This window comes from Vanessa atalanta, chromosome 12 (genome assembly GCF_905147765.1).
Source record: "Vanessa atalanta chromosome 12, ilVanAtal1.2, whole genome shotgun sequence".
Taxonomy (NCBI): Eukaryota; Metazoa; Arthropoda; class Insecta; order Lepidoptera; family Nymphalidae; genus Vanessa; species Vanessa atalanta.
The window spans coordinates 697,139-711,188 of record NC_061882.1 but is presented as its reverse complement, the minus strand read 5'-3'; the positions used below and the strand labels follow the sequence as shown (position 1 = coordinate 711,188).

The window sequence follows — 14,050 nt, the reverse complement described above, 5'->3', positions numbered from 1 at the left end:
AAATTATTAAACATTTCATTCATTACGAATTAATTAATAATTAAAACATTTCTCTGTGTGTAGAAATTGTAGTAACGGCCTAATAAACACTGAAAAACGGTTGAATAGTTACTCAATGGTTTCTCTCGTTCTAACATAAACCATTTCACTTTTGAATGAAGGAGACAACGCATGGTATATAAGAACAACAATTGTACAACAATTTTTAGTATGAGGATAATCGTAATATCAATAATTAATAATTGATAATCGAACAATTGCAACAAAACCAAACTTAAACAATACGATACGTATAAGTAAGATAATTTAATAAAAGAACATTTCTGCAACCGAATCGAAATTGAATGATGATTAATGTTCCAGCCGTGCCTCATTCATTCGCTCTTTCGGTTAGCCTTTTAGAAACCATTTATGTTTGGTAATCCATTGTTTCAATGATTGGTATATATTTAAATATACATCGTTACGAAACACAACAGTTAGCATGACGGATATTTCCTCCGCATTATTATTCTACACTTCGCTTGTCATTGTGTTAATTATTCGAGTCATGAGATTTGCTACCTTGAATTACTAGACTTCACAAACAATTGCATCGCTTTATTTTATTACGAGACTCGTTCAACTTAATAACTAAATCACAATAGGCTAAGTTTCTCAAATCGAAACTGAACCTTTGAATAAAAATATTATTCGATTCTAATTCCAATTTAATTGGTTCTCAAATCTACCGACACAATCCAAATATATTAACAATGTAAACAGTATTAGTTTATAATTATTGAATTACAGAATTTAATATTTTTAATTTAAATACATACGAGTGAACGACACGAGTAGGTACAGAGAACACAAAATTTACTTCATTGAATATCCTAAAAGTATAACGTAATATTTTAAAATTAGAACATCGAATGATTCACTATTTAAATATCGAATTTAATGAATATTATTATTATTAAACGTTACGGTTTCACACATATTTATCGAGGAATGAACCGTAGACTTCCCAATATATCGAGAATTCCTCGACAAACGATAATAAAACCGGCCCGTTTAATGGAGTGATAAAATTACATAATTCATGATAATTAAAGAATAAAATTGTAAAGAAAATAATGAATTCGCTGAACCTTAATTCTAATGAATCCTTATACAATTTTATTAAAAAATAGATTAGAATTTTCATATTATACTTATACATCTTAAATTTAACGTCCGAAAACTGTTAATTATAGAGAAATGTTATCGTAAATGAAAGTCGACGTAAACCGTGTCGATTTGTAAAGAAAATATATTATGTTAGTAAAATTAAGTACAACGCTTTAAATATCGACACTAATGGATACATTGATAATAATGCCGATCCTGCCGTCTATCTCCGAACTGAAGTAATTTGTCAGATCAAACGTATTGCTATCTCTTTCTTAAACGTCGAGTTAAAAAAGGTGGCAAATAGTCTTCTTTCGTCCTGACAGACACCCTTAGGACTCAACTTTGAAGTTGGGAACTCGTAAATCTTAATAAGGTCAATAGTTGTTACGCAGTCATATAATCTAGTCCTGTCAAATTACTAGAGTTTCACATGGTGGTTAATTTTATAGACTAGCCAACTACGCGGAAGATATTACAATGCAAACGTGTCGTACAGTAACTCTATTTCCTTACTGTAGAGTCCGATGGGACAACAGTCCAAGACCAGAGGCGCAGATCGCTACGGACCGCAAGGATTTACGTGCGCATCGCCACCACTTGCCAAACTCGGAGCTGCTGGTCAGGGTTTCTTGATCAACGACCTAACACGAAACTTGTACAATAGAATCGGCCCAATACCTACTGCTTAACGTATATTCGGACTTGAACTTTAACATAACCTATTCAAACATTACACGGAATTATATCGAACGCTATTAAGTATTAAAATATAATTTGAGCTTCTACGATTGGGATATCGGATATTTTCTCCCGTTAAAAATATTTCATTTTATTTAAGTATATATTATTTCAACAGCTCTTGAACGTGGCTCGATCGAAACTATCTTTAGAAAAGATTAAATTCTTGAATGTCTACCTAACTACAGTTTGTAAAAACATGAATTCGATCTCAACATCCGCGTTTCCTTGTAATCATTTCATAATTTGGCACCATTTATTCTATTTTAACGCTAACAACATCTACAATTTTAAATTCATCAAACTGTATTACCTAGAGGTCTAGCAAATCATTCCGAAGGGATCGAATTACCGCTGCTTCTTAGCTAAATGCGTCTTTTAATCATACCATAAATTTAAATAAAAAAAGTTTACGAAAATATCCTCTTCTCCAAAATTATATTTAACTTTACCGCTATAATTATAAATAAAATCATTTTTGTAATTGTGCGTTATATATATCTAAGTATGTCGAATAAAATGTGCATCCAAAAACAGAACAAATAAAAATAGGTATCCTAAAAAAAAAAACGATAATAATTTTAACAATATTGGCGATAACATTAAAGACGCATTTATTGCAGCTTACCTTTGACTAATAAAATTCGAGAAGGATAGGTATCTTTGAAAAACTTCACGCTACTATATGAAAAAAAATGCAAAGTGTTGCCATACTTACATTTTTCGTTTCGTATTTTACAATATCCAACAGTTGTTATATTATTGACTTAAAGAAACTAACATTTAATGTCATAAAAAAAAAAAACGAATTAAAATAATTCAACCGAGGATAAATAAATTTAAAAAATATCTTTGGTAAATAAAAAAATATGATAAACTTAAATAAACAACAACACATAATTAAGTAACTTTGATTAATTCGAGTAAATAAACGATACGTCAAGTTATACTTGACAAAATAGAACAAGTTATTGCAAAATGAATATGACTTTAAAATCAGACAAATTACAAAAGAAAAGAGTCCATGACCCTATTTATAGAACAATCAATTGTGTATCTAAACTAAAAACCATTACCTTCATCTATCACTGAACTATTGTATTGTCATGGTGGGTAATACAACATAGGATATCACATCGAAATAATTAACATACAAACCAATATACAAGACATATAAACTTACAACTAAATATTCATACTTTATGACGAATAACTTTGGCTTCATACTAATTATTATTAATGGTTTAAATTATTAATTGCTTTATTAAACATTTTATTTTCTTGTGTCCGAATTGCATTCATGATTAAAAACAGTTATTTTTATAAATAATACATCAAATACATAAAAAAATAGGACACGACGCGTGTTTAAAACGAAACAAACATTTTCTTTGGTAAAATTATGCCACTCAAAAGAGTTTTTTAAGTATAATAATAACTTATAAATAGTTAAAACAATCTTGTGCAAAAAATATCAAATCGATCGTGATGTGTAATTAAGGTATAGAGGAATGTGATTGTGTTTCGGTAAAATAGATAGTAATATCTGTTTTTGCAAATGTTTGCAATTTTCCAGAAAGACGATTTTACACGGAATAGTAACAAGCTTTGTTAATGACTTGGTTATTAATGACCGGCCGAAGAGCGAATAGGTTTCTGACAGGTCCGTAATCGAATGGTCGATGAACTAAGAAGTGACGAAGAATTTACGAGAAAAATACTATTATCGTTTATTTGTCCTACTAAAAAATAATAAATCAAATTTAGTTTTAACAATTTATACATTAGTAATTACTACAAATAAAAACTATGAAATGATGTCACATTAAAATGAAAATTATATTTTTGAGATAAAATTATTTTTTAATAAATACCGTAAAATATATTTTTACCGCAATATTCTTATTTTATTGTGGCAATGGTTTATTTTTATAGGGCATCACTAGTCATGACCAACTGACAGACGTCAGAGACGCAGCTTCTCAACGACCGGACTACACAGAAACTATTGTCACTTTTATGAATTTAACACATAAAAGCTGTCAATTTAATATGTGAAACTTTAGGGAATGTCTTGTATTTTAACCTAACCTTAAATACTATTTTTCAAAATTAAGAAAATAAGTTTGTATTTTAAATCAGCCCTAGATTATCTATTAAGATAAAAAGAAACACGAACGCCCGTTAGTATATTACACAAGGTACAGGAAGTGCTTTTCAAAAAATATTAACGCAAACATATTTTCTCACAACCGCATGCAATGTAATGCAACATAGTAATTATATTTTTTTGCCATTTGTCAGTAATAGTTTTCCTAAGTTAATTCTTCTTTTTGTATGTATAAACTATCGAATAACAAGAAATATCGAATTATTCCGGTGCCACATACGCGAATAAATTAGAAAATACTTCTGTCGAAACATTTCCGTCGCTTGACAACAGATAAAGAGATTCAGAAATAGTCATTAAAACATTCGCACGAATATTTGCACGTGTGTGGCGCCGGTCTAAGGAGCAAAATAATATATGACAGTTCAAAAATTGTTAGTCACTACATTAAAGGGCTGTTTCTCTGTCGATGTCCATACATCGGTTCATTTCGTTTCATTCTTCTTCAGATTCCGTATCAGAATCAGGTATCGTGTTGAACCAATTCTCCCAGTTAGACGGATTGCCCATTGTGGTTCGACTACAGATAAAACAATCGTATTGTAAATAAGCACGCCATAAATAATTACGTGGAAATTCATAATTATAAGGATATACATATTAATTTATATAGGTAAACGTTGCAGTGGCGGGGGGCGGCGCGGGCGGCGGGGGCGCGCGGCGCTCAGAGTGCAGCGTGCGTGTGGGTGTGTGCGGTACGTACCAGTGCCTGGTGACGGGCTGCGGCAGCGTGGCGGTGGCGGGGGGCGGCGCGGGCGGCGGGGGCGGCGGCGCTCAGAGTGCAGCGTGCGTGTGGGTGTGTGCGGTACGTACCCGTGCCTGGTGACGGGCTGCGGCAGCGTGGCGGTGGCGGGGGGCGGCGCGGGCGGCGGGGGCGCGCGGCGCTGCAGCGTCTGCGTACCTCCCCACCCCGCACCCTCCGCTCCACCACCTTCCTCCCACCTGTAACAACGACGGGAGAACATTTTTATATCTAACGAATATCTATTAAAATTGAATCAGTAGCAATTATTTAGTCGTATTATGTATTTATTTTGTGTAGGGGGTGGTCTCTGTATTACTGATTCATTTTCAAATCACTGATCGTGATTAAAAACTACTTTACTAATATATTATGTATATACATTTGTCAAAATGCTTAAAAAGCAAAAGACAGTTTTTAAAATGCAGAGTGAAATCTGGAGGAACGTCTTAATTCAATTTTCGATATGCATCGCTGTAAATATATGACAGATAACGTACGTTGAATTGTTATTGGTAGAGTGGCAGTTCTCGCACTCGCTGCGGTAGTCGTCCGCGTCCTCTGCGCGTGCGCTGCTCTCGTAGCTGCACACGCACGAAGGCTGACGGTACAGTGTAATATTTCATATACGACTTCCTACTATACTCAAAACTCTCGACATTCGTTTAAAGCTTAACGCCAATCAAACTTAACAAGTTTTCTATAAATTTTAGTAAATACTCATAAATAAAATAAAATTCGGCTTCGATGACCTAAGTAATTATATCGACTACGGATGAACTACACAATTATGTACAATGAAATCACATTTAAATTTGGGCAGAATATTGTATAATAATAATGTTTTAGTTACTAATATAAAAGTGAGGACTTGTCACAACGTTACCTTGTCTACGGTGAGAGGCAGAGTGGGGGGCGCCTCGGGCTGCTTACTCTTAGCGTCCTGTTCGTCGCTGTGCGCGCGCGGCCTGCCCGCGGAGCGCGCCGACGCCTGGCTCCTGAGCGTACACATCACACGTCGTCAGCATAGTCGCAATGGGATCGTACCTTAACTTGAATATTTTTTAATAGTAGCATTGCAGCAACTACCTGTCTACGCACGCACGCTGAAGTTGGTAAATTTTAAATGAACAATACAAAACAACTTGACAATGTATAATGGAAGCTGCTTTCCGAAACGGTGGTAGTATTTAAATATCAACGATTCAAAAACGCCGATATGATTTATAGAATAGTCTTCAATTTCAAATAGTAATAGATGTCGTGAGTGTATTCATATCCTAAGAGAATATTCGTCATACTCACGTGTCGTCGGACTCTGCCGCGAGCGCGTGCACAGAGTGCGGCGCGAGGGGGGCGTGCGGAGCGAGGGGGGCGTGTGGCGCGAGGGGGGCGTGCGGCGCGAGGGGCCCGTGGGCGGCGAGGGGCGCGTGCGGCGCGAGGGGCGCGTCGGGCGCGGACGCGATGTTGAGGTTGCGCGGCACGCTGCGGCCCGAGTGCACGCGCTCGATGCGCTCGCCGGGCCGGTGGAAGGAGCGCCGCACCTCGCCCGCCAGCGAGCGGTCCGCGCGCGTGAAGCCCATCGCCTCCAGCGTCGACGTGTCCACCGCCGTCGAGATGCGCGGGATCGTTCGGTGCCTGCGCAGCATGTCAAATGATGACCTCGAGCATCCTATTCGCCGGTAGTGGGGGGGCTAATATTGCGATGTAATGTTTGCTCGAACTCTAGAGAATACGATAAAATGTAGACGCTCGGCGTGACAATACATTAGGGTGCGCGACTAATCGGGGAGTCGGAGGAGACCCGCCGCCGACGTATAGGATCACTCACAGGGCGGCGTGCGTGGCGTAGAAGCCGGGCACGTTGTGCGGGCGCTCGTGGTCGTCGCGCGGCACGCTGAGTCGCGCGCTGATGGCGCCCAGCGAGCCCGTGAGCCGAGCGCCACCCACCACTGCGCCCACTGATATTATAGCTACATATGTATACGTTTTAAACACTCGTATGTGTATGGTTCGTGAAAACAAAGCGACCGGTAAAATGTCGCCATCACGGTCCATTAAGATGTAAAATATATGTTTAATAAATTTAAAATGTTTCGTAAAATCAAAAATTGACAAAAAGGTCTGACTTTTGAAAGTACAGCATTTTTTGATTTTAAGTAAGTACACATCTTTCAAAGTAAAATGTCTCTTTAACTATTTAATGTGTCACTTTAAGCTTATTAACGCTAACGAGCTTGCAAAAAGACCTACCACCAAGTTAATCATTAAAATATACGTACTGTTTGGAGCCAATGGATGAGGAATATTAGACACGTCTCTCACTTCCGGCGGATGTACGGATTGCAGAAGAGGAGCGTTGTAGCAGTTTTGAGTATTCGCAATCTGCAACCATTGGCATATGTTTTAAAAGGCCTATTCTTGCAGTTGAATCATAATGTGTGTTCGATGGATATGGTGTCGAATCGAATTAAGAGGCGGTCGTTCACGTAGATGGTAATGACTACCATGATAAATTTAAAATCAAGATATAATATTTGAATGTATTCGAAATTTAAATTTAATGATTATTTTCATTGAATCAACCACAGGAGTAAAAAAAGAGAAAAAATGACGTCAAAATCAGATCGAATTGACGTGATACCAAAAAAATTCGTTTTGAAAGTCAGCGAAGTTTTTATTAGAACATTGGAAGAAAAATTAAAGGGAATATAAATGGCTGTGGAGTAGCATCGTAGTAAAAAAAAGATATGGTAATCAAGAACTGTTTCCAGTGCATAATTATATAGCAGAGCTACTAGCAAATCGCATCGCATATGTAAATCTAAGGTATTTTATGTGCTAAGCCAATAAACGTGAATTGATCGTGGTCTAGTTAAAAGTAGGTTTAGTGTGGCGAGTGTCATGGGCGCGGCGCGTACTGACCTGCGCGACGGGGCGCGGCAGGTTGTAGGCGTGCGACGCGCACACGTCGTCGGCCGCGTACGTGCGGTGGAACGACGGCTCCGTGCCCACTCTGACGACCGAGCGACTTGATTTGTGTAATGAACACTTTTTAATTACTTACTACTTAAAATATAGTCTTAATTAAAAAAACTTCGTCATTCATTGTAAGATTTTGCTTTTTTAAAAAACTAATACTATTAATGCCCCAAATTAATTAAGGAATTACTAATATTCCTATTTACCCCTCCTTTTAAGCTTATCACTTGGGTTAAGAGTGGGGACAATAGCCCAAGGGGTCAGGATCGATGCTACGACTTTTTACATCGCAAGGCGGCCCGTAAACCATCCCGCTATTGACGCATTGTAATCATACCTTATCACTAGGAGTAGGAATAACTATTGGTTATTTTTCTGTTAGCCTGTAGTGTCTTAGGAAACACATAGGAATGTCGATCCTTCCTCTTATCTCATTTTAAACGTTTCAAATTACCATCCCATCGGACTCATAGTCCGGTAAGGTCGTTACCTCACCGGAACACATGGTGTGTTTCATGACTTACTTGTGCATTGTCATTTCGTAATCAAATCCCATCACATATCTGTGATACTTGAGTCAGTATAGATACTGACAGAGCAGCACAAAAATGACTCAATTAGATAAAACCCTTCTCTTCTTTTAAGATTAAGTTTTTATCTATCACGATTCGTCACTGTTAGTCGATAGATGTAAAGGTGGCAAAATATCCACAGAGGCTTACTACATACGACCTCGCAATGTTTTCCTTTACGTTGGAACCCGACGTGAATAAGAATCATAGATCAATGTGTTCTATTTACTGAGATATGTCGGCAATACTTAAATACTTAATATTTTCTAAAAACTTCGAAAAATTAAGACAGTTTTCAATTTAAGCATTTCGATTTTACATGCATTTTAATGCTAATGTGACAACAAATTCTACAAATATTAATTAAAAATATGTGTAACCTCATAGGATCAGAACGGCACTGTGCCATGGCCTCCTCGTAAGGCGGCGGTGCCTCGCCCCGCGGCAGGTAGTTAGAAGGAGGCTTCCACGCTCCCATCGGCGCCGTCTCGCAGCTCCCGCCCATGTAGCCCATACTGCCGCTTATATAGCTGAAATCATAAAACGTTTTTACGTGTACTACATTTTTACATGTATTTTTTTTTTATGATTAGTATCAATATTTTCAATGTCTGTCTTACCCAATACTCGTCAGACTCCTCTGATCTTCCGTGTGCGGTGGTCGACGCCGTTTCTGTTTTCTAACTCTGTAGACAACCAAGGCTACAGTGAGCAGGACTATTGCCGCTGCTCCTCCGGCCGCTACTCGGACATTAGCCTCAGCACCCTCAGCGGGTTTTACTACATCGTCGAGACAAATAAACTCGCAGCATGTAGTACCCACACGAAATGAACGGCAATCCTGCAATTATTTATATTTTATAATTAACTGACGTACAAAATATACGTAAATAATTATTATATTGACTTATTTATCCACCTAAAAAGTAGTCCTAATAACAGGTATTTTTTATTAAGAAATAACGTTCACGGCATAGCGAAGCGGCAGATATAAATACAACATAGATATTATTATTTATTTTAATTTATATTCGCCATTTCACATAGTGTTGTTGACATACATTTTTGCGCGATATTATTTTATCGATATTATCTAGGTTGAGAAGTGTTTATGATTCACATTAAAACTATTAATATAAGTTATTCGTTTAATTAACTAACATAAATTATACACAAATGTGACATATTGATAGCTGTATCTATCAATATGTACTTTATATAAAAAAAAAAAACAATATGAATAAACACTATCGACTTCAAGTGTCAATCTTTAATAAAAACCTACATTTTTGTAAATGTATTTAAAATATACGTAATTTAAAAAAATTACTTACCTGGGGAGGTGAACACAGAACAGCTTTACATACTTTTGGCACGCCATTGTCACAAATACATAACGTGCATGTATCAGGGCCTGGAACATAGTGCATCCCATTTGTAATGAGCCTTCCCCTTAAATCGGTGCATTCTCCTTGTGCTGCAACACCTACAACACCCAAATGTCATTATAATACTCAATAGCAATTGTATTATTGATACATATAATTATTTCTTTTCACTTACTATAAAAGTGTAAGGTCGATAGACACAACACTGCTTTACTAAACATTTTGTTTTTACACTGACACAAATTTAACGTCAGCTCTAAGTCCACATTTTTAGGGCTTTAGGACTTCTGTCCTATTTATTTTAAATCGATAGTCGTTCGCTGACCGTGGGAAATCTTTATAAAAGATAGGGACAGACAGAAAATTGATCATGCGTCTTAAGCCAAGGTGGTACAAGTAGGTACTAAAGGCCTTTCGTAAAGTAATATTTAGTCCTGCTTTCTGACACACGGTGGCGCTAAAACTGATAAGCTTTATTAACTTATTGCTTAACTTTACAAAGTACTATATATCAATACTAATAGTTAAAATAATGTTTAGTTCCATTATTCGTGTATTGATTTCTTAGGTATTTTACTTTCAACAAAAATTACGAAGTTTGCGCTGTGATCAATACGTCAGTCGTCAACAGAGGGTACACAACTCTCGACGCTAGGTTTATGTCACGAACGACGTTATGTATTGAAAGTTGCTATTGCATTATTCAATTTATACATATGTAATAATAATAATAACATTAATGAATATAATAAAATATCAGCTAGTTTAAGACGTGAAAAAGCAAACAATTTTAAACAGATGAATCATAGAAAAACGAGCGTTTTATGATCAGATCATATGTACAGATCGGCGTATTGCCTTCGTAACACATCAGACAACACTATTACTTAGAACAAGAACTCTGTATGATTTTTATTAAAACAATGTCGTGTTGCCCGTTTTCGTCTCCATCGGAATCCTAACTCTAAGCCAAAATTTATTTAAAGATGAACATACTTAAATTATATGTATATGTCATATCACATATGTCATGTCATCTGTCAAATACAACTAAGACAGCGCAATTTTAACATTTTGAACATCATTATTGCTATAATTTATAATCGTTTCATTTTTCTTATTTATTTGTATAAATATTTCCTAATACTGTTTTTAATAATTACTAGGCGGAAGTAAAGTACTGTCAGTTATATGAAGAAACGTGTAGAAGAATGTACTAATTGTTAGATAATTATAAAATATGGCTGGTTTTGGCGATTATAGTGGTTATAATCGGCCATACGGATTAGATCCTAATAGGGAGACTAATGATATATATGACACCCGTTACCAACAAATTTACGGCTATCATACCCCCTTAACTGAAGAATATCAAGGTCCGCCCTTGGTAATGGACGATGCTCCAGATGAAGGTATGTTTAATAATTTAACACATTTTCTAAGTTTCGTAATTAACATTTTTATACTAAAAGATGAACTTGTTTCAAAAGTACATAAGTACAGTTTAGTCTAGAAAGCTTTTAAGATTGTAACTTATAAATTTAAATTATTAAGAATCATAGAACAAGTCATAGAAAATATTTTCTTTCAGAAAACAATGCCTATGTAACTACAGCCATAAGTGTCGCAAGTCTTGTAACCGAAAATTTATTAAGTCATCCATTTATTGTGCTTAGAAGACAATGTCAGGTTTGTATACTCATTATTATCTAATTTTATTTATATAATTTAGCCCAAACAAACTTGGAATCCCTAAAATTAACTCTCACATATGTAAATAATAATATTTAAAAATAATTCTACAATAAAGCTGAGACTTCTATAACTATTTACAATTAGGTACACAACAGCTTGAGGAACTACCATATTGTGCCATACACTCTTCTACCGGTTGTGGTAAGATTGCATAGAAGGCAAGACTTCACCACACTGTGGAAAGGAATTGGCTCCACATGCATTGTGAAAGGTCTTAATTTGGCTGTTGAAGATGTAATGTCGAAGGGAACAGGATGGCCAAAGTTGGTATCTTACAATCTTATATACCTCTTCTTATATAAGTACTTAATTTTTTATATGAATTTTAAAAATTTTATAAAAATATCTATTCTTCTTCTTCTTTCTATCTATCATTCTTAAGAAATATATATTTATATACACAGAAATCTTTTCAAACCTGTCTGTACTTTTTTATAATTTTGATTGAATTATTAATGTAAATATTAAAGTAATGTACATATAATAAAATAATATAAGTAAATATTTATTTTTACCAATTGCAGGGAAATTGGAAAGTGCAGCTCAGTTTTACAATTTTTACAACATTTGACTTTGAAATGGTAACAAATAATAATTATTTGTTTTAAATTTTTGTAATCCTTACATACCGTGTATTAATTTTCTAACATTATTTCAGTATAAGCATAGCAATAGTCACTCCTTTCTATTCTGCTAGTCTAGTAGAGACAGTGCAGAGTGATATTGCAAGCGATAAACCTGCTTTATTGGATGTATTCAGAGAAGGTTTTGTGCGGATTCTGGAATGGGGAACTCCAAGTCGTGGCAGGATGCTACCCATATGGGCTATTGTATTGCCGACAGTCTCTCTTGGCATTTCAAAATATTTTGCTCAGTGAGTAATTTGATCTATTATTCTATTTAAATTGATCACAATAATTTTATATTAATTTATTTAATTTCATTTTCAGTATTTTATTAAGAAGTGTAACAGTAAGAATCCTACGCTTCCAACAGAGACACAAACATGAATTAAATGATTCATATAATGTCAATTATACTAAGAATGCACAAAATCCTCTAATAGAAGATATGAATTTAAAGGCCAATATTTTCTCCTTTATAACCATGGAAATCCTATTCTACCCAGTTGAGACTATCATACACAGACTACATATACAGGTATGCTATTAAAGATAAACCTTCATAATTATTTTTTAATTAATGATAGAACTTGAGACTTCTGAACTTATCAATTGTCCATTACTGCTAATAAATCAAAAACACTTTTAAGTAATTTAAAGTAAATTAAAAGAATAATGAGTAATAAAAGCTACAATGTGTGAATGAAATTTTAACATTGTTTTTAGGGAACAAGAACAATAATAGACAACTTAGATACAGGAACATCTGTAACACCTATCCTAACGGGTTACCAAGGGTTTATGGATTGCTACAACACAACCATCGCCAAAGAGGGCTTGGGTGGCCTGTACAAAGGTTTTGGTGCCCTAGTGCTACAGCTTGCTGCACATTTAGCTATAATAAAACTAACAACATTAGTAGTATCAGAAATGTCTAATCTCCTTAAACCAGCTAGCACCCCAACTAATTCAGAGGATTCTGTTCATTCACAACAAAAGTATTTGTTTAATTAATTTAAGGCTAGCTATGAGCGGCAAATTGTTTGTATGTCCTGATATACAAATGTAACTCATTAAATCTACATTGTACTAGTAAATTGAGTTTACTTTTTTATTGTTTTAAATAGTTGTGATTATATTTTTTATCTTAACGTAGATCAAAGATATCAATAGATAAAAGTTTTTTTTAAGTTTGTTGCTTAGATTTAAGAAAAATGGCTAAGTTCTAATTTAACTGTTGAAAATAAAACACATAATATTTATTTTATATTATTTCTACAATTAAACCTACCCTTACTACAACAAATCAATGTGACAAAACATGTCGGCCTTTTAAGAACCTTCTCATAATAATTCTTCGACCATTTGGAGTTGACATTCTAGCATTCCAGCCATGGCGACGAACTCTTCTCACTTCGTTTGGACGTGGAAAATAACATCTTACCTTAGTTCTAATAAGTGATAACAAGGGATTTTCGGGTTTTACTAAACTGGTAGTCGGTGAAACGTGTGCGAATGATTGTAAAGTTTGGCTCACGCATCTGAAAATCAGGAATGAATATCAATAAAAAAAAAATTGTTTATAAAAATTCCCATTGTTAATACACACTTTAACGGTTGTAGAACAGCTGTCATAAATTTAGACATGCTTATTGCTTATAATATGTTTACTGTTAAGATTATTAAAACATTAAACTAACTCCTATAAGGTTACAAAACCCCATCTGACAATTTTGACATTACATTGTCATCTGTAATTATGTACAAATTGAAAACTTGTCTATGGTTCACCTTAGACTAGCACTACACGTTATTAAAACTTTATTTTGGCGATATTTCATTTATCAATAAATTTCTTACTTATATTAAATACTTAACTTACTTTAATCAAACGTATTTTTAAATAATGTGCAAAAATGATCACA

General features: G+C 35.0%; 3 protein-coding genes across 6 annotated transcripts; 1 reads left to right on the top strand and 2 right to left on the bottom strand.

The window, feature by feature from the left end:
• Positions 1–2,708: 2,708 nt before the first annotated feature.
• On the bottom strand, positions 2,709–10,361 carry LOC125067869. Of its 4 annotated transcripts, none has more exons than XM_047676757.1 (12): positions 9,923–10,361; positions 9,694–9,845; positions 8,980–9,200; positions 8,740–8,889; positions 7,731–7,836; positions 7,088–7,190; positions 6,637–6,766; positions 6,111–6,443; positions 5,692–5,803; positions 5,306–5,406; positions 4,877–5,005; positions 2,709–4,583 (listed from the first exon to the last, which is right to left on the bottom strand). In XM_047676757.1, exons 1-12 carry the CDS (start codon positions 9,966–9,968, stop codon positions 4,499–4,501), a joined length of 1,668 nt encoding a protein of 555 aa, XP_047532713.1. In that variant the 5' UTR covers positions 9,969–10,361; the 3' UTR covers positions 2,709–4,498. The 4 variants fall into 4 exon arrangements, with proteins under 4 accessions (XP_047532713.1, XP_047532714.1, XP_047532716.1 ...); XM_047676758.1 differs by having other exon boundaries at positions 6,637–6,757; XM_047676760.1 differs by having other exon boundaries at positions 7,731–7,821.
• Positions 10,362–10,787: 426 nt separating this feature from the next.
• On the top strand, positions 10,788–13,392 carry LOC125067833 (mitochondrial outer membrane protein SLC25A46). The gene is made up of 7 exons (XM_047676629.1): positions 10,788–11,159; positions 11,339–11,436; positions 11,587–11,765; positions 12,027–12,083; positions 12,161–12,376; positions 12,453–12,663; positions 12,852–13,392. The coding sequence occupies exons 1-7, from the start codon at positions 10,988–10,990 to the stop codon at positions 13,137–13,139; spliced, it is 1,221 nt and encodes a 406-aa protein (XP_047532585.1). The 5' UTR covers positions 10,788–10,987; the 3' UTR covers positions 13,140–13,392.
• On the bottom strand, positions 13,382–13,880 carry LOC125067834 (39S ribosomal protein L34, mitochondrial). The gene is made up of 2 exons (XM_047676631.1): positions 13,735–13,880; positions 13,382–13,666 (listed from the first exon to the last, which is right to left on the bottom strand). Exons 1-2 carry the CDS (start codon positions 13,770–13,772, stop codon positions 13,432–13,434), a joined length of 273 nt encoding a protein of 90 aa, XP_047532587.1. The 5' UTR covers positions 13,773–13,880; the 3' UTR covers positions 13,382–13,431.
• Between the last annotated feature and the right edge of the window lie 170 nt (positions 13,881–14,050).

Coding starts and splice junctions, on each gene's coding strand:
- LOC125067869 (XM_047676757.1), bottom strand. CDS start 9,968: ATGTTTAGTAAAGCAGTGTTGTGTCTATCGACCTTACACTTTTATA. Junction 8,890..8,979: donor AGGAGTCTGACGAGTATTGG/GTAAGACAGACA, acceptor TTATGATTTCAG/CTATATAAGCGGCAGTATGG. Junction 5,804..6,110: donor GCGGCAGAGTCCGACGACAC/GTGAGTATGACG, acceptor GTGTACGCTCAG/GAGCCAGGCGTCGGCGCGCT.
- LOC125067833 (XM_047676629.1), top strand. CDS start 10,988: ATGGCTGGTTTTGGCGATTATAGTGGTTATAATCGGCCATACGGATTA. Junction 11,766..12,026: donor AAGGGAACAGGATGGCCAAA/GTTGGTATCTTA, acceptor TACCAATTGCAG/GGAAATTGGAAAGTGCAGCT. Junction 12,084..12,160: donor CAACATTTGACTTTGAAATG/GTAACAAATAAT, acceptor ACATTATTTCAG/TATAAGCATAGCAATAGTCA.
- LOC125067834 (XM_047676631.1), bottom strand. CDS start 13,772: ATGTCTAAATTTATGACAGCTGTTCTACAACCGTTAAA. Junction 13,667..13,734: donor GCTGTTCTACAACCGTTAAA/GTGTGTATTAAC, acceptor CCTGATTTTCAG/ATGCGTGAGCCAAACTTTAC.